General features: G+C 44.3%; 1 protein-coding gene and 1 long non-coding RNA gene across 7 annotated transcripts in view; one reads left to right on the forward strand and one right to left on the reverse strand.

The window, feature by feature from the left end:
* LOC311426438 overlaps positions 1–20947 on the forward strand; it is a 403748-nt gene that overhangs the window by 84969 nt on the left and 297832 nt on the right. The window lies entirely within an intron of this gene.
* The window catches only part of LOC311426296 (DDB1- and CUL4-associated factor 12-like), a gene marked incomplete at its 3' end in the record, with an annotated part of 124446 nt that overhangs the window by 9833 nt on the left and 93666 nt on the right, over positions 1–20947 (reverse strand). For all 6 annotated transcript variants that reach the window (XM_084502637.1, XM_084502639.1, XM_084502638.1 and 3 more), the window contains 3 exons: positions 6724–6917; positions 5567–5632; positions 4250–4412 (listed from right to left, as the gene is read on the reverse strand). In XM_084502637.1, coding sequence (XP_084358763.1) covers positions 4250–4412; positions 5567–5632; positions 6724–6917 — 423 coding nt within the window. The remainder of the gene's footprint in view (positions 1–4249; positions 4413–5566; positions 5633–6723; positions 6918–20947) is intronic.

Consider the following 20947-nt stretch of genomic DNA (forward strand, 5'->3'; position numbering starts at 1 on the left):
GGTGGCCGTAGCAATGGAAACAGAGCAACTGGCAGCGCAGAGGTAAAACTATCTGGGCTACTACCCTGTGGCAAGACATTGCTGCCCGGGTAGAAAACCTGGATGTAAAAGTACGTCATGTAGATGCCCACATGCCCAAGAGTCATGCTACCGAAGAACATCAGAACAACAAAGAAGTGGATTGAGCTTCAAAAATTGAAATAGCTCAGGTGGACCTACACTGGGAATGTAAGGGTGAGCTGTTTGTAGCTCGATGGGCCCATGAAACATCAGGACATCTGGGGAGGGATGCCACATACAGATGGGCTCGTGATCGAGGGGTGGACCTGACCATTGAGGCCATCACATGGGTCACCCATGAGTGTGAGACCTGTGCTGCAATCAAACGAGCTATGAGGGTAAAATCACCCTGGAATAGGGGGAGGTGGCTAGGGTTTCAATATGGTGAGGCCTGGCAAATTGACTATATCGGACCACTCCCACAAACCTGCCAAGGCAAACAGTGCAAACTCACCATGGTAGAAGCAACTACAGGGTGGCTGGAAACATACCCCATAAACCATGCCACGGCCCGAAACACTATCTTGGGCCTGGAAAGGCAAGTGCTGTGGCATCATGGTACACCAGCGAGAATTGAGTCTGACAATAGGAGTCATTTCCGAAACAATCTTGTCACCTCTTGGGCCAAGAGGCATGGTACTGAGTGGGTGTATCACATCCCTTATCACCCACAAGCCTCTGGGAAGGTTGAGAGGTACAATGAACTGTTAAAGACTATGTTACGAGCATTGGGTGCTGGGACATGGAAACAATGGGACATAAGTCTACCAGAAGCCACTTGGCTAGTTAACAATAGGGGGTCTGACAGCCGTGCTGGTCCTGCTGAAACAAAACCCCTACACGCGGTGAAAGAAGCTAAAGTTCCCGTAGTGCATGTAGGAAAGTGGATGGGGAAGGCATTGTGGGTTGCTCCTGCCTCGGGAAAAGGCAAACCCACTCGTGGGATTGTCTTCGCCCAAGGACCGGGGTATACCCGGTGGGTCATGCAAAAGAATGGGGATATCAAGTGCGTGCCTCAAGGTGATTTAACCTTGAGAGAAAACTAATCTGTAATCTCAGTTATATGTTGTAGGAAGACACTGCAGGATCAACGACAGGTCAACTTTGCAAGGAACCGGGCAATGGAACAAGGACTTGAGCTAAGCTGGTGCTGGCGTCCAGACATCCAACTCCGCCTGCCCTGAGTGACCACTTCAGCAGATGAAGGCCAAATCGTCAACAGTTCTTATGAACATTTTCTGAGAAAGACCTATAGAATGAAAAGATATACCTGCCTATTAATCTGTTAAAGGACATGGAGTAATGGTGATGAGAATACTTAAATGCTAAAGTATAGGGGAATTTGAGAGTGACACAAATGTTATGGAATAAGGGGTGGAGGTTGTACTGGGTGTGGCTGGGACGTTAACTTTCCCTGCAGCAGCCCACATAGTGCTGTGCTCTGTACTTGTAGCTAGAACAGCAGTGGTATCACACCAGTGTTGTGTCTGCTGCTGAGCAGTGCTGGCACAGCATCAGGACTCTCTCTAACCCTCCTAGGGGGTGGACAAAAAAGTGAGAAAAGAAACATCACCAGGGCAGCTGACCTAAACCAGCCAAAGGGATATTCCATATCATATGATGTCACACTCTGCAATAAAAGAACCCAACAGAACACTTACTTACAGAAACAGGTGGAGTATCAGTGCACATGGCATACTTTTCAGTGCTATTTATTAATAAAAAAACGCTCTGAAATGCAGAAGTGTGGATCTTTCTCTAATAAAAAAAAAAAAAAAAAGCTGAAGGAAACAGTGGTGTATCCATTACTAAGATGTTTAGAACACATTTTGAAGAACAGCGCTTCACATTGGCTCCTGAAGTACCACCTCAGATTATCCACAAACTAGCAGCACAACCTGTGCCTAGAACTGATCAAGGCAAGCTCTCTAACATTCCCAACACTGTACCATGGAATATTTGGGTCAGCAAATTGAGTTTTACTCCTGAAAGACAGGGAGGCCCTACATATTGCAGAAGGAAATGAAGATGCAGTAGCATGTCCTAAGCAAAGAACAAGCACAGAGTCTGTGCGTCACAAGCTCTGTCCACTACATTAACATTGCTGTCTTCAGGGTGTGAAGTCAAGGGCATAAAACAATTTACTACATGCCAGCCAAGCAGAAAGCAGTTCTTGCTGATCAAGAACTAGAGTACAGGGCCCTACATATTCCTGTACAGCTAAGAAAAGCAACACTTACCAGATGCACTGAAAAGCATTAATTGCCTTCTTATGTACAGCAGCTAGGGTTACATTGGGTAAAAAAACAGATTCTAGGTTGGTAAGACTGGAAATGGTGCTCACTCTAACCTGCTCATATATACACAACACTAATAACCTGAAGTTTGTGCAAACTTCCCACATTCGTTGTGAATTCGTTTGGAAGCTGACAGCACATTCAGATAACACTTCAGAGAACTTACAAGTCAACCCAAATTTTAGTCCACAAATCACCAAACAGACTTCAATTATTTTATTTTATTTTATTTTATTTTATTTTATTTTATTTTATTTTATTTTATTTTATTTCATTTCATTTCATTTCATTTCATTTCATTTCATTTCATTTCATTTCATTTTCCTTTTCTCTTCTCCTTTCTGCAGCCTGTGCTGCCCCACAGCAAGTCCCAGGGAAAAGAAAGCCGAAGCACTCAGCAACTCAGGAAGCAATATTACTTCAGTGCCCCCACCAGTGCCCTAAGTGGCAGAATACCACAGTGAACCTGTAGAAGATGAGAAAGAGTAACCATATGCGCTTTGACTACACATGCCAGAAGGTGAAGCCATTTGATCCACATCTGTGACACATCATTTCTTTGGGGAAGTACCCTTCTCTTTGTGGGTTTTTCTTCGTCTTTTCATTTTGGAACTATGAAGACTAAAGAGCTTGGCCTTTTTTCTTTTTAAATTTGGCAGCAAGGAAGAAAGAAGATGAAAGAAGGAATGTCTTTTTGTTTTTCCACTTGTTTGCACTGTGGATTGAACATTAGTTGCACTAATTGTTGAACAAAGGCTCTGAGACACAGGCTCAAGCCAGTGTCTCAGAAATGCTACCTACACACAGATCACGCCCAGCAGGATCACAGACTCAGGGCAGAAACTTCCAGCCACCACTGATTGGGCGATACACTCCCGTGTCTTGGTACCTCTTCCCTATGACGCTGAAGAGTAACAGCACCAGAGGACCTCCAGAGAGCCCTGGCTGGCTGTGATTCAGGGCAAAGGCTGGTGCTGGAAAGCTGTTCAGGGCTGGTGAACCATTATTTCTCATTCTAAAGAAAATTCTCCCATATCTCAAAGAAACAGACCCTGACATTTATCTGGACAGCACCACACAAACTCCAGTAAAGGCAGACAAGGGCTAGGGAAGTTTTATTTACATGCATCCTCTTTTGATAACTTGCCCAATGAAGAGACTGACACTCAGAGCTGAGCTAAACAAGGACTGCAACTTTTTAGCCTTAGATTAATATGTTTTAAGATGGAAAATCTCAACACAATGCCTCCTTTTCATGGTTTAATTAAAGGACATGGAAAGAAGCATATAGGATCATGCTGACAGTGCTTACATTTGGTCCTGGCATAAGGTTAAATTGAACAGACTACAGAAGAAAAAGAAACAGTACTCATATCTATAATCATTCTATGACTACTATTGTTACCTTTTTTTGAGTGAGCTTTTGTATATTTAAACAAAGACACACTGAAAGTTAGAAATCTCACTCGTCTTCAACATTAGAGTAAGCATTCACTCACAACACAGACTCCAAATAGGATAGCAAAGAGCAGAAACATGCATTTTATTTCCGGTCCCGGAGAAAAATGCAAATTGGTAGTGGTAAGATAACTGGCTTTGCTGTATGATGAAGTAAAATAGAGAAATACATTTTTAAAAAGTAGATGTAGACTTTAAAGAGCTCAGTACTATTTGGATGGTATATAGTTTGGCTGTTCTTAAGAAATCATCTAGTTTCAGAGTTGCTTTTAGCTTGTCTTATGCCAAGACAAGTGGCCTAAAACCAAAATCTACATATACTGTTAGTGATTTAATATATCACATGAAAAACCTCTTATTTGTTTAAAAAGCTTATCTTAAATTGTTACTCCTGAAAGGAAACAGTTTGAAGCACTCTTTGACAAGTTTCTTACCACTGCCTCGTTCTTTGGAACAGACGGATTTAACATTGTGAGATGGCTGCCTCGGATCCAGAAAGGAGACGTGTGCCTGCGATCCTACAGCATACACTGACCACTCCTGACCGTAAGCCAAACACACATTCTCCCTGCAGTATGGCAACTTTGTGGAGAGTAACTGGAAACAGAGGAAAGACAAAAAAAAGAAACACAACCCATTACAATAAAAGAGGAAGAAGTTACAGATTTTTTCTGTTAAGCTACGTTCAATGCAAGTTGCAGTGGGGAAAAAAAGCAGCTAAAAAAGTTCAGCACAAAACCAGAACTTTAAGAGAAAACCAAAAACCTGACCCACAGAAAAAAAAAAAAGCCATGGAAGAGATGGGATGCCTTATCAAACCAAACTAGGATGCTAAAGGCTGAAGTATGCGAAGGACAAAGGACATTTTTGGTAAATTGTTTTAAATTCTTTTAGGCTGCTGTTACTACTTCTACAGGTGTAGAGGCACCAGTTCTCTGAAAAAGCTTACCTCATATACCAGCAGAAACATGCCTGATTTTAATCTGCAATTACACTTCAACAAGTATAACTTCCTATATGAACACTTGAGACAGGGAACAAGATGAGGCATGTTGATTCCTAGGCCTTAGCTAGCACAATTGTATGTTAACGACCCCAAGGATAAGGGAGTAAAAGACTGTATGTATAGATAATAGAACCAGCAAGAACTGGCTTGATTGCTTGTCCGTCAAAGACAGGAAAGGCCAGAAGATTAGCAGCGAGGAAGACTTCTGGCCTTCATCAAAAGACCACCAGAGTACGCCAGATGACCACCCAAGGACTCCAGTACACATACAAATAGAGACAGAACCTACGTTAATGATTCTTCAGAGACCTGATGAATATGCAAGAGCCTTAAGGGAAATGAAATGAATATGTATTTGTCCCACTAATATAAGCACATTGCCAGTAACCCTTGGTACACAAGTTAGGTGGAGCGATCCCCCTCGTGCCCGGTGTGTGTGTGCAGAGCCAAATAAACATACCTGCTTTATAACCATTCCAAGGTTATAGAGTCTGATTTCCGCAAATCACCCTGCTAAAAAAAGTATCCATGTTCTATGCAGCAGGGCACTCAGCTCATGCAGAGCTGGTAGAAGGTTAAGAGTAGTGAGTTTCTCTCCTCAAGTTCTATTTTTAGTAATTTTATACAAAGCTTATGTGTTTTACAAACTGCTGTTTTCTTCAAGCATTTAAAGGAAATGAAGAAATAGTGAACAGCAATAAACGCTAGGCAATTTTCCAAGTTTAACACCAAAACAGAAAAGCACCTTTGATAGCGCGTGCTCTGCTTTCCAAAGATGAAAATACCCATCTAGGGACACAGCTCCCAGCTCCTGTTAAGATTAAAAAAAAAAAAAAAAGTTTCTGTATTATAAATGTCCTTATAAACCTCACACTCTACTAGGCAAGCTACATCCTCCAGATTGAGCTCATCTGTAATCCTGTATGTGCTTATCAAGATAGCCTTTCATTTCACATTGATCTTGAGAGAACACAATATATCATAAAAGTGCCAGATAGAATAAGAATTATTAAAACAAATAACCAAAAATAACTTTCAATGTATGGATCTTGTTAGACAAACAAATAATGACTTATTAGGCAGTACAACCTAGTTAGCAACTAGCAGCTCCCACATTGATACTGACTCCGCAGTAATAATTTATTTCCAGGCACTACTGTATAGGAAAAAGCTGTATGAAGTCTTCATTGCAAAGGAGTAATTAACATGGTGAAAAATAAAGCCAACAGGAGCACTGTGTTGCTGAGAGCACACTTGCTTTGGCTTCAAACCTCCTCTGTTCTGTGAGGACAGAAACAAAAGCAGTAGAAGATGAATTGCTACTCCTACTTGCTCCAGTAAGTTTCATCTCTAGTAATAGAAAGAGATCAGCGTGAGGGGAGCTTAATATTTTCTGTTTGTCAAATGCCAACAAAATAACACCGGAGCAAGCACTGGTGCCTGCCCTGTGTGTCAGTTACCTCTCTTGCTGAGCAATCCAGTAACAACTCAGCCATCAAAACAGGAACTACCTGAATGTCAGCTGGTCTTCATTAAGTGTGAAGGAAAGCAACAACTGTGCCCAAGAGTGGGATTCAAGCTGCAAGGGGGTGTTTTGGTACTTTCTTTGCTTCTTGTAAACATTCCCCCTTGCTCCCTTAGGGTGCAAGTCTAAACATCAAACCCACAGTGATATTGTTCCTTTTCATAACAATACATGACTTCCCTGCCTCCAGCTTTTCTGAATTCACTTGGGGGCAGAGGTAGACATAGCAGATGAAGGCGACCATTTCACATGAGAAGGACGCAAAAGGATTGGGAAAAATATGTTAGGCTGCCTCTCCGATATATTTCATTTATATTTTTTTCTAGTACATCTGGACAGTTTCAGGACTTCTTATCTGTCTTGAGTAGCTTACTGACCTTGTTTATATTGTTGAAAGCCAGTGCTCGGACTTTGCAATTGTCAGGATTGGTGTTCTCCTTGGGGATATCCTTCAGAGCACGGTGTGTTATGTGGGCATAGACAGGAACTTGAGACAGGTTGTGCCTGGCATTGCTTTTGGACAGCACATCCTCTGTGACTTCCCAGAGACCCATCGAACCATCCCGAGAACCTGGACGAATAGTCCAAAACAGCATTTCATATAGACATAATTGCGCTTTTTTAAAGAAGGAACTGCAATAAACAATAGAGGCTGGAAACAGGAAAGCATACTACTGCTATTAGTTTAACTGAAAACACTGCTGGGCGTCATTAATTAGGATTAACAACATGATCTTCCTAAGCTATAAAGTTAGTAATATTGTGACCTCATTATTAAGGGTTTTTTTTTTTTTTGTGTATGGTTTCTAAGCATTGAATTGATTTTCAAACTGAACATTAAAAAAAAATAATATCACCATTAGAGATTCACACATGGAATACACTCAGAGGTGACAGAAAAGCCAACACATTTAGCTCAGTTTACCAATTTGGGAACAAAAATGTAGTTTTTGCACAGAGTTACATTGTTTAGAGGGAAGGGATGTGGTATTGAGATATACTTGCAGTGATGACAAAGCTTAACAGACAACCTTGTAAAATGAAGACAACCAGACTCCCTAGTGCAAATTAGGTGAAATTCATGGTATCAAGTCAAGCCAGATAAGGGAAGAAACATTACCACCTCACAGATTAAAAAAGTCAAAAGAAATTTAAAAAATACCAGGCTGGCAACTGAAAGCCATTCATTATCTGTGAGGCATCGGATGGGTTGTGAACCTGAACTACCCAGTCAATAGGGAAACAGGGGAGGGTCCCGGTCGTCGAGAGATAAAATATATAAACTGTGTTATAGGACTAGTAGGTGCACTCCTGCTTGTGGGATGCCCACCATTGCAATCGCGAATAAAAATGCTACTTCACTTGAAGCCAGGGATAGAAGAATGGGGGCTTGCTTAGTTGCATTAAAAATAGATGTTGCTGAGTGTCTTTGCTTACTACTGGGCAAATCAACCGAAACAAGGAGTCTTGGGGCCTCTCACAAAGGATGGTTCCCATTAAAAACAGAGACAAGGTTGCAGTGGAATTGCTCGGCACCTGGCGAGCAATCCCTGAGGCCTTAAAGAGCCATTTTGGACTTTAGTCAGACACGTGTGGTTTGCCAGATAGTGAGGGATCTGTGGGCTTGTCCACCGATCCTTCTGCTACACCATCGGCCCCTCTGCTGCTACTGCCATCGAAGGCTTTTGCTGTTACGCCCCCAGGTGACCTGGAAGTGCCTTTTGACCCAGGCCCTAATGACCTTGAAAAGGAGATGGATATGCTTTTCTTCGATTCGGGAAGAATGGGATACATAAGGCCCAAAGACTGAGTTGCTTGACAACTTAAAGCGAGACATATTGTTCAAAAGGAATGGAAAATGGAGACTTTTAAGTCATGGAACTTAAAGGATTGTTTGTTACCTTTTCTAATTGTACAAATGTATAGGCATACTTGGGTTTAGTATGTAAAAGCAATGTTCTGTATATTTAGAATGTTTGATGTTTGTTTGTGTGTGTTGGTGGAGCGTAGACTCCCCGCACACCCAGTGCTGTTTACTTGCCTTTTATACCTTTTATAAGTATAAATATTACTAGATTCAGATTGAGTTGAGACTTCATTTATGACATGATGAAGAAGAGTTATCAGCCTTCATCCCCATGACCCCCGGAGACCACCACCAGGAGACACTGTGCAAGCGCAGATGGGAGGAGTTTATGGAAATGATTTATTGGAACTAATTTTAATACTAAGCAGGGATATGTCATGCATATGTATAGGTACATTGGGAAACTTCATGCATATGTAACTCTTCACTGCATATAACCAAGTCAAGTTACCACGTTGGTGTGCGCATGCCTTTGGGAGCTATCCCCACATATACCCGGCGCCAAAATAAACCTCATACCTAATTTATAACTCATTTGCTTTGAGCTGTAGAGTTCTTCCATGAATCACACTGAGATCCTCACCTGAGCCTGAGCCTCTGTTATTGGCTACAGAGTGTTTCTCACACCAAGGCTGAGATCAACTCAGTCTGCCAAGCCATTGCAAAAGCCTCTCAAAAAATTTCGTTAGGTTTATGCAGATTTTGGGTCATTTGATTTCTGCCAGTATCCCAGTATACACGTATATCACATATAATTGCACATGAAACTGTGCGATTTCTTGTTTAAAGAACAAAACAAGGAACTGAAGCTGAACTAGCAAAAATTCACATTTTCCTATCGAATTTAGAGATATTAAGCCAAAATACGAAACAAAAAGAGTAGGCAAAGAAGGACGAACTTCTTTGGTTCGCAGATTAGTGCAGACTTAGCCAAAGCCTCATGCCCATCCCTTCTGGTGTTTAGACAACTCAATTCCATCTAAGTCATCTCTGACAGACTTAACACATACCTCTTTCTTCCCTACACTATGAAAACCACATCCCTTCTCACACAAGGAAAGTATAAGATGTATTTCGTATCTTAAAGATGCTAGAAAAGACTAAATATCTACATCAGCCTATTTATAGACTTTGCTACCTCATAAATGTTATATATGGAGTGGTAATTCATGTCGAGAAAATGGTTGATATTAATAAAGAAGGGTGAGATTTGGGAATGTGGCCATGGGGGTTGGAAAACCCCATGGTTGGGATAACATTACACTCTTAACGACGAGGCCATCAGGAATATAAAAGAGTTTAGAGGGAACAAAGAAGGGTGATTCAGGAGACTCCATGCAGTCTGGGGTTTCTTGTTCTCCAGCCCTTAAGGCATAGATGTTTCTGGGTGTTTGCTGTTGTTGTTACATTCAAAGTTGTTTGACCAATGAAAAGTTGTTTTGAAAAGAACTGCTGTGGAGAGAAGGGTATAAGAAGGGAAACTGCCCTCAAGATTAAAAAAAAAAAAAAAGAAAAAAAAAAAAGAAAAAGGCAACACTATGAAGTTACATCAATAAAGAAGCAGGAAAAAGAAGTGAAGAGGAACAGGCTGGCAGAATGGAGACCAGGACGGGAACAGGCACTTTGATTGCCTCATGAAGATAGGTTCGGCCAGACTCAGCAAACTGCTCAGAGAAGCTCGTACAGAAAGTCGCTGGAAACAGGCGCACTGGAGCTGGAGAGAAGCTCGAGCTGAGAGAAGCGGACCTGTGCACACAACTGCCTCTCACTGGTAAGCAGTTGCGCATTATAGGGAATCATACGTGCTTAGAAACAAAGACTGTCCTGGTAACCTTAGAGCTTATTCTCCTTATTATCAATCAGACAGTTTATGAGCCTGAAATATGGGACCAAACTGAGGTCAAGGTGTGGGACTCTGCAACTTTAGGAAGGCTCTGCAGGAGGATCTGGATAGGCTGCACCGATGGGCTGAGGTCAACAGCATGAAGTTCAACAAGGCCAAGTGCCGGGTCCTCCACCTGGGGCGCAATAACCCCAAGCAGAGCTACAGGCTGGGAGATGAGTGGTTGGAGAGCTGCCAGGCAGAGAAGGACCTGGGAGTATTGGTGGATAGTTGGCTGAACATGAGCCAGCAGTGTGCTCAGGTGGCCAAGAAGGCCAACAGCATCCTGGCTTGCATTAGAAACAGTGTGACCAGCAGGGCTAGGGAGGGGATCGTCCCCCTGTACTCGGCTCTGGTGAGGCCGCACTTCGAGTACTGTGTTCAGTTTTGGGCCCCTCGCTACAAGAAGGACATCGAGGTGCTTGAGCGAGTCCAGAGAAGGGCGACGAAGCTGGTGAGGGGCCTGGAGAACAAGTCCTACAAGGAGCGGCTGAGGGAGCTGGGCTTGTTCAGCCTGGAGAAAAGGAGGCTCAGGGGCGACCTTATCGCTCTCTACAGGTACCTCAAAGGAGGCTGTAGTGAGGTGGGGGTTGGTCTGTTCTCCCATGTGCCTGGTGACAGGACGAGGGGGAATGGGCTTAAGTTGCACCAGGGGAGATTTAGGTTGGATCTTAGGAAGAACTTCTTTACCGAAAAGGTTGTTAGACATTGGAACAGGCTGCCCAGGGAAGTGGTGGAGTCACCATCCCTGGAAGTCTTTAAAAGATGTTTAGATGTAGAGCTTAGGGATATGGTTTAGTGGGGACTGCTAGTGTTAGGTCAGAGGTTGGACTCAATGATCTTGAGGTCTCTTCCAACCTAGAAATTCTGTGATTCTGTGATAACTAGAAACGACAAGGTTGCAGTGGGATTGCTCGGCACCTGGCGAGCAATCTCTGAGGCCTTAAAGAGCCATGTGGGACCACAGTCAGAAACATGTAGCTTGCCAGATAGTGAGGGAGCTGTGGGCTCCTTTACTGATCCGACTGCTACAACATGGGCCCCCCTGCTGCTACAGCCATCGAAGGCTTTTGCTGTTACGCCCCCTGGTGACCTGGACGTGCCTTTTGACCCAGGCCCTATTGGCCTTGAAAAGGAGATGGATATGCTTTTCTTCGATCTGGGAAGAACGGGATACATAAGGCCTGAAGACCGAGTTGCTTGACAACTTAAAGCAAGACATATTGTTGAAAGGGAATGGAAAATGGAGACTTGTTTATAATTAAGAAAAGGAATGGAAAATGGAGACTGTTGAGTCATGGAACTTGGAGGATTGTTTGTTACCTTTTCTGATTGTACATATGTATAGGCGTTCGATTTTAGTAAGTTATGGAACTTAAAGGATTGTTTGTTACCTTTCCTGATTGTACATATGTATAGGCATACTCAGGTTTAGTATGTAAATATTCTGTACATTTAGAATGTTTGATGTTCGTATGTGTGTGTTGGTGGAGCATAGACTCCCCGCACACCCAGTGCTGTTTACTTGCCTTTTATACTTTTAGAAATATTTGTTTTATAAATATTACAAAATTCAGATTGAGTTGAGACCTCATTCATAACATAAAGAATAAACTGCAAAGGCACATAAGGAAAACATCTTGTTGCAGTAGTGTTGCAGTACTAATGGTGCAGCACAGCAGAGATGGCTTTGCCCCCTCGCAGATGATTTGGTCATTTGCCACCATCACCCAGCAGACAAATACAAAAGGAGCTTCCTAATGGCACTGAAACAGCAGGCAGCATGCCTCATTACATCCTGCTACTCAGTTTACATGCTGATGGTTTCTAATGGCACCCAATCTTTTTATGGAGGCTGAATGCTCAGCAGTAGAATTTCTAAACATCTTGACAGACTTTAGGAGGAAGCTGTCCCTTTTAATAGCCCTAACAGGGGAAAAAGAAAATGTATGGTGTTTAACTGGTTAGCCCTGAAGCCAAGGAGAGCATCATTGGTTACCGTAGGCTCATCCTGGGAATTATTCATCTTAGGTTGAAACTTTTGACATGGAAATCATTGTCTAGTCAGTACAGCAATTGTTGCATTCTCCCTCAGTCACAGCTGCTCACCGTTAGGATTTTTCATTTTATGCTTATTGACTACTGAAATACACTGCTGCCTGGTTTAGAGGCAAGCCTTTGCCATGTTCTGGTTGAAGCTAACATAGGCAAGAATAATCAAGCCTGTGGCCCACTTTGAACTTTCCACAGTTTTGACAGCAATGAGATAATGTACTGCTGAAGCTCAAACGTTGAGCTGTACAAGAGTGCTGTTGTCTGTCATGGGAAAAAATGCCCAGCTCTTTCTTCCTGTGGCACTTGTGGGAACAAAAATGTTGTTTTTGCACAGTTATATTGTTTAAAAGGAAGGAATGTGGTACTGAGATATGCTTGCAGTGATAAGAAAGCTTAACAGATGACCTTGTAAAATGCAGACAACCAGACTCCTTAGGACAATTAGGTGGAAATCATGAGAGGACAACACCAGAATGAAGTTCTTAAGAAAAATTCTCTTGTTTTGAATTGTGGTATCTCATCCCTTCTGCCCAGATAAGGCAATCTGAACAGCATCTCATATGATGAAATTCCTATATCCTTTCTTGGTGCTGTTTGAATCTGGAGGAGTGATAAAGGTAAGCATTTGTCTGAGCTGGAGTCACCTTTTCCCTGCAGCAGCCCGCACAGTGCTGTACTCTGTACTCGTAGCTGGAACAGCACTGATATCACTCCAGTGTTGTGTCTATTGCTGCGAAGTGCTGGCACAGCATCAGGACTCCTTCCAAGCCCCCAAGAGCCAGCAGGCTGGGGGTGGGCAAGTGATGGGGAGGGGACATTGCTGGGGCAGCTGACCTAAACCAACCAAAGGGATATTCCATAACACCTGATGTCACACTCAGCAATAAAAGGGGGGGCTCTCGTGGGGGAGGGGGCTGTTCCTCCTGAACAACCACTACGCGTTTTGAGGCCCTGATTCCCAGGACGTGGCCGAACACTGCTCACTGATGGGAAGTAGAGAATAATTTTTTTCTCTCTCTTTGCTTCCGCGCGGACTGATTGTTTCTTTTGTTTCTGTTTTTCCTCCCCATTCCCTTTCCCTTTAAACCTTTCTCATCTCAAACCTCGAGTTCTCTGTGTTGTATTTTCTCCCCCTTCCTCTTTGAGGAGAGGGGGAGTGAGAGAGCGGTTGTGGTGGAGCTCGGCTGCCCACCTGAGTAAAACCACCACAGCATTTTACCCAAGGAAGTTGGGTTTCTAACACTAATTTAGTTAATTGCTTCCTTAATGTCTGGTTCATTCGCTCTACCTTCCCAGAAGGGGAGGGGTGCCAGGGGCTGTGAAAATCCCACTCAATCTATAAGGCCTGCATTAACCCTTGAAGTACTTGTGAAGTGAAATGACTTTCTTGATCTGAATCAATGTTTTCAACTATCCCATATCTAGGGACTATTTCACAGACACACAGGGGTTGGAAGGGACCTCGAAAGATCATCGGGTCCAACCTCCCTGCCAAAGCAGGTTCCTTAGAGCAGGCTGCCCAAGTAGGCATCCAGACGGGCCTTGAATATCTCCAGAGAAGGAGACTCCACAACCTCCCTGGGCAGCCTGTTCCAGTGCTCCGTTACCCTCACTGTGAAGAAGGTCTCTCGCATGTTGATGCGGAACTTCCTGTACTCCAACTTGTGGCCATTATCCCTTGTCTTGTCCCCACAAACCACTGAGAAGAGGTTGGCCAAATCCCTCTGTCTCCCACACCTCAGGTATTTATACACATTGATGAGATCCCCTCTTAGTCTTCTTTTCTCCAGGCTGAACAGACTCAGGTCTCTCAGCCTTTCCTCATAAGGAAGATGCTCCAGGCCCCGTATCATCTTTGTGGCCCTCCGCTGGATTCTTTACAGGAGATCCCTGTCTTTTTTGTACCAGGGAGCCCAGAACTGGACACAGTACCCCATGTGAGGCCTGCCCAGGGCAGAGTAGAGGGGGAGGATCACCTCCCTTGACCTGCTGGCCACACTCCCTTTTAATGCATGCCAGGATCCCGTTGGCCTTCTTGGCCATGAGGGCACACTGCTGGCTCATGGTCAACCTGTCGTCCACCAGGACCCCCAGGTCCTTCTCCTCAGAGCTCCTCTCCAGCAGGTCGTCCCCCAGCCTGTACTGATAGATGCGATTGTTCCTTCCCAGGTGCAGGACTCTACACTTGCTCTTGTTAAACCTCATTTGGTTTCTTCCTGACCAGCTCTCCAGCCGGTCCAGGTCTCATTGAATGGCAGCACAGCCTTCTGGCGTGTCAGCCACTCCTCCCAGCTTTGTGTCATCGGCGTACTTGCTGAGGGCGGACACTATTCCCTCATCAAGGTTGTTGATGAAGATGTTGAACAAGACCGGACACAGCACCGACCCCTGGGGAACACCGCTAGTCACAGGCCTCCAGCCGGACTCTGTGCCGCCGATCACCACCCTCTGAGCTCAGCCAGTTCTCAACCCACCTCACTGTTCACTCCTCTATCCCATACTTTCTCAGCTTTGCTAGCAGGATGTCATGGGAGACAGTATCAAAAGCCTTGCTAAAGTCAAGGTAGATGACATCCACTGCTCTCCCCCCATCTACCCAGCTGGTGATGCCATCATAGAAGGCAACGAGGTTGGTTGAGCACAACTTCCCCTTGGTGAATCCATGCTGACTACTCCTCATAACCTTCTTCTCTTCCAATTGCTTGGAGATGGCATCCAGAACAAGCTGTTCCAACACCTTTCCAGGGACAGAGGTGAGACTGGCCTGTAGTTTCCTGGATCCTCCTTCTTGCCCTTCTGGAAGACCGGAGTGACATTGGCTATCCTCCAGTCTTCAGGCACCTCTCCTGTTCTCCAGGACCTTTCAAAGATGATAGAGAGCGATTCGGCAATCACCTCTCCCAACTACCTCAGCACACGTGGATGCATCCCATTGGGACCCATGGATTTGTGTGCGTTGAGCCCGCTCAGACACTCCCGAACCACTCTCTCGTCAACAAGGGGGGAACCCTCCATTTCCCAGACTCTTTCTCCTTCCTCCAGGGTCAAGGAGTCCCGGGGGGAGTCCTTGAAGCAAAGACTGAAGCAAAGAAAGCACTCAGTATCTCCGCCTTCTCAATGTCTCCCATTACCAGGACACCCCCCTCGTTCAGTGTGGTGGTTTTACCGTGCTGGGCAGCTAAACCCCACAACCGCTCTCTCACTCCCCCTCCTTTAGATAAGGAGGGGGAGAAGTAAAGCAAAGAACAACTCACGGGTTGAGATAAGGATAATTTAATTAAAGGGAAATAATTATAATAATTAAATAAAGACTACCATGAACTAAACAATTTAACTAAGGGGAAATAAAAGGGAAAGGGGAAAAAGGGAGGAAAACAAACAAACAAAATAAATGAAAGCTATATGGAAGTGCAGAGGAAAGAAATTACTCTCTACTTCCCACAAATGAGCGATGATTGACCACGTCCTTGAAGCAAGGCCTCAACGCACGCAGCCGGTGTTCGAGAGGAGGACCGACGTCTTCTCAACGAGAGCCCACCCCTCCCCTCTTCTTCCTGTTTCCACCTTTTATTGCTGAGTGTGACACCACATGGTATGGAATATCCCTTTGATTGGTTTAGGTCAGCTGCCCTAGTGATGTTTCTCTCCTCACTTTTTTGCCCACCCCCTAGGAGGGTTAGAGAAAGGCCCAATGCTGTGCCACTGCTGCTCAGCAGTAGACACAACACTGGTGTGATAACACTGCTGTTCCAGCTACAAGTACAGAGTACGGCACTGAATGGGCTGCTGCCGGGAAAGTTAACATTCCAGCCAGACCCAGTACATTCAGCAAGGGACCCACATCATCCCTAGTCTTCCTTTTACCGTTTACATACTTAAAAGATAAAAAGAAGGGTTTCTTTTATCTCTTTTGCAAACCTCATCTCTAGGTGGGCTTTAGCTTTCCTCGTCACATCCCTGCAGGCTCTGACAACACTTCTGTACTCCTCCCAAGAGGACAGGCCGTTTTTCCACATTTCATAGAATTTCCTCTTCCTTTTGATCTTATCGATGAGCTCCTTGCTCATCCACGCAGTTTTCCTGACCCCCTTACCCAGTTTCCTACTCTTCAGGATGCACTGATCCTGAGCTTGGAAGAAGTGCTGTTTAAATGTTGCCCAGAATGTTTGCTCCAGTGATACCTTAGCCACCATGTTCGCAGTGGCAGATACCAAGGGGAAAGCTTACACCCATCCAATCACGTGGTCAATTAGGACAAACAAGTACTTAAGTCTCCCTACTTCAGGTAACTCAGTGAAGTCTACCTGTATCCTTTGGAGAAGTCAAATCCCTGGCTCCCGTCCCCCTCTAGGTGGGTTACGGATGACCTTTTTATTTACCTTTTGACATATGGTACATCCTCTGCATATTTGTTTCACTGAAGTGTATATTCCTACACAGACATACTTTCTTAGCGCAACATCACACATTGCTTGCACCTCCCGATGACTCTTGATGTAAAACAATTAATATTTGCCTCATTGGTGCTTTATTCATCATTTCTCTCCCATCAGGGAGTATCCATTTTCCTTCAGACTTCGTGGCTCGTGATTCCTTAAAAATATCTTTCTCTTAAAACTTTTTAGTTCTTTCTTAGTTTTCAACAATTCCCTGAATCCTCTCTGGATTTATTCTTCATTTTCCTTCCGACATTAGATGCCTTATATACTCGACTTCTTTTTTCTGCATCTTGAGAGGAGGCTGAAAGAATTTTAGTAGATAAGACAGGTAAGGGACATGTACTATATCTTCCGCTACCTATTGTGCAAAGAAATTGAGGCAGGAAATTCTGGGATTCCTCACGAAAAACAGTTCCTGACAGAAAACAGGAAACATTTCAAGAACCAACTCAAACCGAATCTGCAGTTTAAGCAGAAGCTGAGAAGCTTATGAATCTGCGCTGAGATGAGGGATCAACCAGTGGTGACGAGGAAGACTCACTAATCTTCATCCCCATGACCCTCAGCGACCAGTACCAGAAAACACTGCGCAAGCGTGGATAGGAGGAATCTATGAAAATGACTCTCTGGAACAAAGCAGGGATAGGTCATGCATATGTATAGGCGTCTTGAGAAACTTCATGCATATGTAACTCTTCACCACATATAGCCGAGGCAACTGCCGCGTTGGGGTGCACACGACTTTGGTGGGACTACCCCCAGTGCCAGCCAGCGCTGAATAAACATACCTACATTACAATCTTACTGATTGTGGAGTTTGCTTTCCGCACATCAGTTTGGCAAGCCAGCCAGGAGACGCTCTGCTCAGCTGTGGGATTGCCTGCGGAGTGGATGCCCCTAGGTGCACCCTGAGCATTTTCCTCGGAGGGGACTCCACTCTCAGCCGCTCACTGAAGAAGTAGACAAGGACCTCCTGAAGCTGCAGATAAATGGTATGTTTTACAGTACAGGAAGGGCCTGTAAGTCATATGCATGGCTGGGGCAGCTGGTAAATTGTGCAGAGATATCTGGAGTGCAGCATAGTCCCCATATGGGAGGAGGGTACCCTACAGGCTGACCGATAGAGCAGTCAAGGGAGATTTGGTGACCGACAGAGTGGTCAAGGGGCATTTGCTGACCGATAGAGTGGTTGCTAGCGATCTTGGGAGTAGATCGAGCAAATCCGAGCTTACTGCTGCATCCCAGTTTTGGGAGCCAGGACGGACCTGCTAATGACTATAAGAAGCAGAAGAAGGGTAAGCGGGCCTCTCAAAATTGTGATTTATTGGAGTGTTAATAATTGAATGTCTTATTTGTGGATGTCTGGGTATCTCATGTTGAAAGCATCTGTGTAAGTGTATGCGTTTGAAACAAAGTATCGTTGTGGAGTGAGTCACTCCACAAAGAACACAGTCAGAAACCATACTTGTTTGGTTGGTTATCATTCTAAATTATATATTCTTGTAGTATGAACGAGAAGTGCAAGGGGCCGCTCTGTGTGATTGCGTGATTGTGCTGTGAGTGAGACGCAGCATCGCTGTGAAGCGAGTGCGAAGTTCCAATACACGGTTCCGTATTCTCCACGAGGGGAATGGCCGGAGGCGAACAAAGTGCTGTTTTATCCAAGTTTTGGTTGGTGATGCCCAATACATGGGCCCGGTGGTGTATCTTGTAATCCTATTTTGTTCTTAAATGTTTTGAGTGTAACAAGGAGGAAGGCGGGAGCATTATCTTAGCATGTCCAAAACTGGACATGCATTTAGCTAAGGAAGGGGGACTATGTACAGTAATAAATCAGACTTGTGTATATATAAAAAAGCAAAAACAGATAGAGACAGATTTGGGAAAAATTTGTGGGAAAAAAAAAATCCTACATGCAGTAGCTCAGGATGATTCCTCTTGGGGAATTCCCCCTTGGGGGATTAGAGATTTGTTAGAAAAATCAACTTCCTGGCTACCGAATTTAACTCGGCTGAAACAGCTATTTGTCACAATAATCATAGTCGTAATTTGTCCATTGCACCCTGCAATGGACAGTACTCATTCTGTTAGTACTGTTAGTATCAAGGAAGGCAAAATTCTCAATATTCTCAATATCTCTTCTACCTTGTTCTAATTTTTACCAGAGCCTAGACTATGCTCCTTATTTTCTTATTCTCAGATAGCGGATGTCCTCTTGATCATTCCCCTTTCTTCCCCTGTAAACAACATACTTAGTACTGCCAAGCACTTTACCATGCAAGGGGTATCGTACACCAGATTTCCCGAGACTCTTCCTTTCTCTCTCTTATCTCATGCTTCATCCATCTACAGATGGGCCCCTTGCAGATCTACAGAACCACAGGTCAAGACTCCACACTTGCTTCGTACAAAAGTACGTCTCAATCACACATCACACAGAGTCTCACCCGACCCCCAAGGCAATACTTAATATTTCTTACCTTGGTCTGTGCACAGAGTTACTGGGTCAATTCTTAAAAAACAGAGTGCCTACCTTCTTCCTTTCCCTAATATTTCATGGATCCTGCCTCTTTAATCAGCCTTGAGCCCTCTGATAGCTCTCCGCAGAACCACCACTGTCGATGCACAGGACCGCTGAAATCAGCGGGACATGCCTTCCTGTTGCTGCGGCGGTGAGGCTCCCCGGCAGGTGACAGGATCCCGGATGAGCCCCCAAATTGTGAGAAACACTATGTAGCCAATAACTTAGGCTCAGATGAGGATCTCAGTGAAGTTGCATTTTTATTCGTGATTGCAATGGTGGACATCCCACAAGCAGAAGCGCGCCTACTAGTCACATAGTACAGTTTATATACTTTGTTTCTCAACAACCGGGACCCTCCCGTTTCCCCATTGACTGGGTAGCCCAGGTTCACAACCTATCTGACGTTTCACAGATAATACATGGCTTTCAGTTACCAGCCTGTTATTTTTTAAAATTTCTTTTGACTTTTTTAATCTGTGAGGTGGTAATGTTTCTTCCCTTATCTGGCTTGACTTGATACCATGAATTTCACCTAATTTGCACTAGGGAGTCTGGTTGTCTGCATTTTACAAGGTTGTCTGTTAAGCTTTGTCATCACTGCAAGCATATCTCAATACCACATCCCTTCCCTCCAAACAATATAACTCTAAACAATGTAACAACTCTAGAAAAAAACACCTCTTTCTTACACGGTCACCTGCACCCAGTAAATGCTTTTCTGTTGAATATTTATTTAGTACTTGTCTTTCTTCCCCCTCCTGCCCCCCATACATTGGGCATTCCCAAGAAGCAGCATGTCTGGTACTTCCTGTGCTTGTTACCAATTCTGGTGCAAAAAAAACAACATTTTTGTTCCCACAACTGAGAAGGTGGCTGGGCGCTGGGACACGCTCCACGGGGAAGCGGTCATGGTGAGAGAGGGAGTTAAGAGAATCCTAGTAGACAGAATGCTGACTAATGAATACCTAGATTATTGTATTAAAAACAGATGCTGCTTAATGTCTTTTCTTACTACTGTGCAAATCAACTGAAACAAGGAGTCTTGGGGCCTCTCACAAAGGATGGTTACTGATAAAAACAGAGATCCTGTCTCAAGAACAGGCTGAGACCGACCCTGTGGTTTGGACAAGAGCCAAGAGCAGCTGAGTCTGCACAAAGGCAGGGGGTCAACTAGTGGTGATGAAGAAGAATTATCAGCCTTCATCCCCACGACCCCCGGAGACCACCACCAGGAGACACTATGCAAGCGCAGATGGGAGGAGTTTATGGAAATGACTTCTTGGAGATAATTTTAATATGAAGCCAGGATAGGTCATGCATATGTATACACACATTGGGAAACTTCATGCATATGTAACTCTTTACTGCATATAACCAAGGCGAGTTCACAGAATCACAGAATCATCTAGGTTGGAAGAAACCTCCAAGATCACCTAGTCCAACCTCTGACCTAACACTAACCAGTCCTCCACTAAACCATATCACTAAGCTCTACATCTAAACGTCTTTTAAAGACCTACAGGTGACTCCACCACTTCCCTGGGCAGCCCATTCCAATGCTTAACAACCTTTTCGGTAAATCATTTTTTCCTAAGATCCAACCTAAACCTCCCCTGTTGCAACTTTAGTCCATTCCCCCTCATCATATCACCGGGCACATGGGAGAATAGACCAACCCCCACCTCACTGCAGCCTCCTTTAAAGTACCTGTAGAGTGTGAAAAGGTCACCCTTGAGCCTCCTCTTCTCCAGACTGAACAACCCCAGCTCCCTCAGCCACTCCTCGTAAGTCTTGTAAGAGAACTGGCTCTAGTACTGAGCCCTCGGGAACGCCA

Source organism: Aythya ferina (genome assembly GCF_964211825.1).
Source record: "Aythya ferina genome assembly, chromosome: W".
Classification (NCBI taxonomy): Eukaryota; Metazoa; Chordata; class Aves; order Anseriformes; family Anatidae; genus Aythya; species Aythya ferina.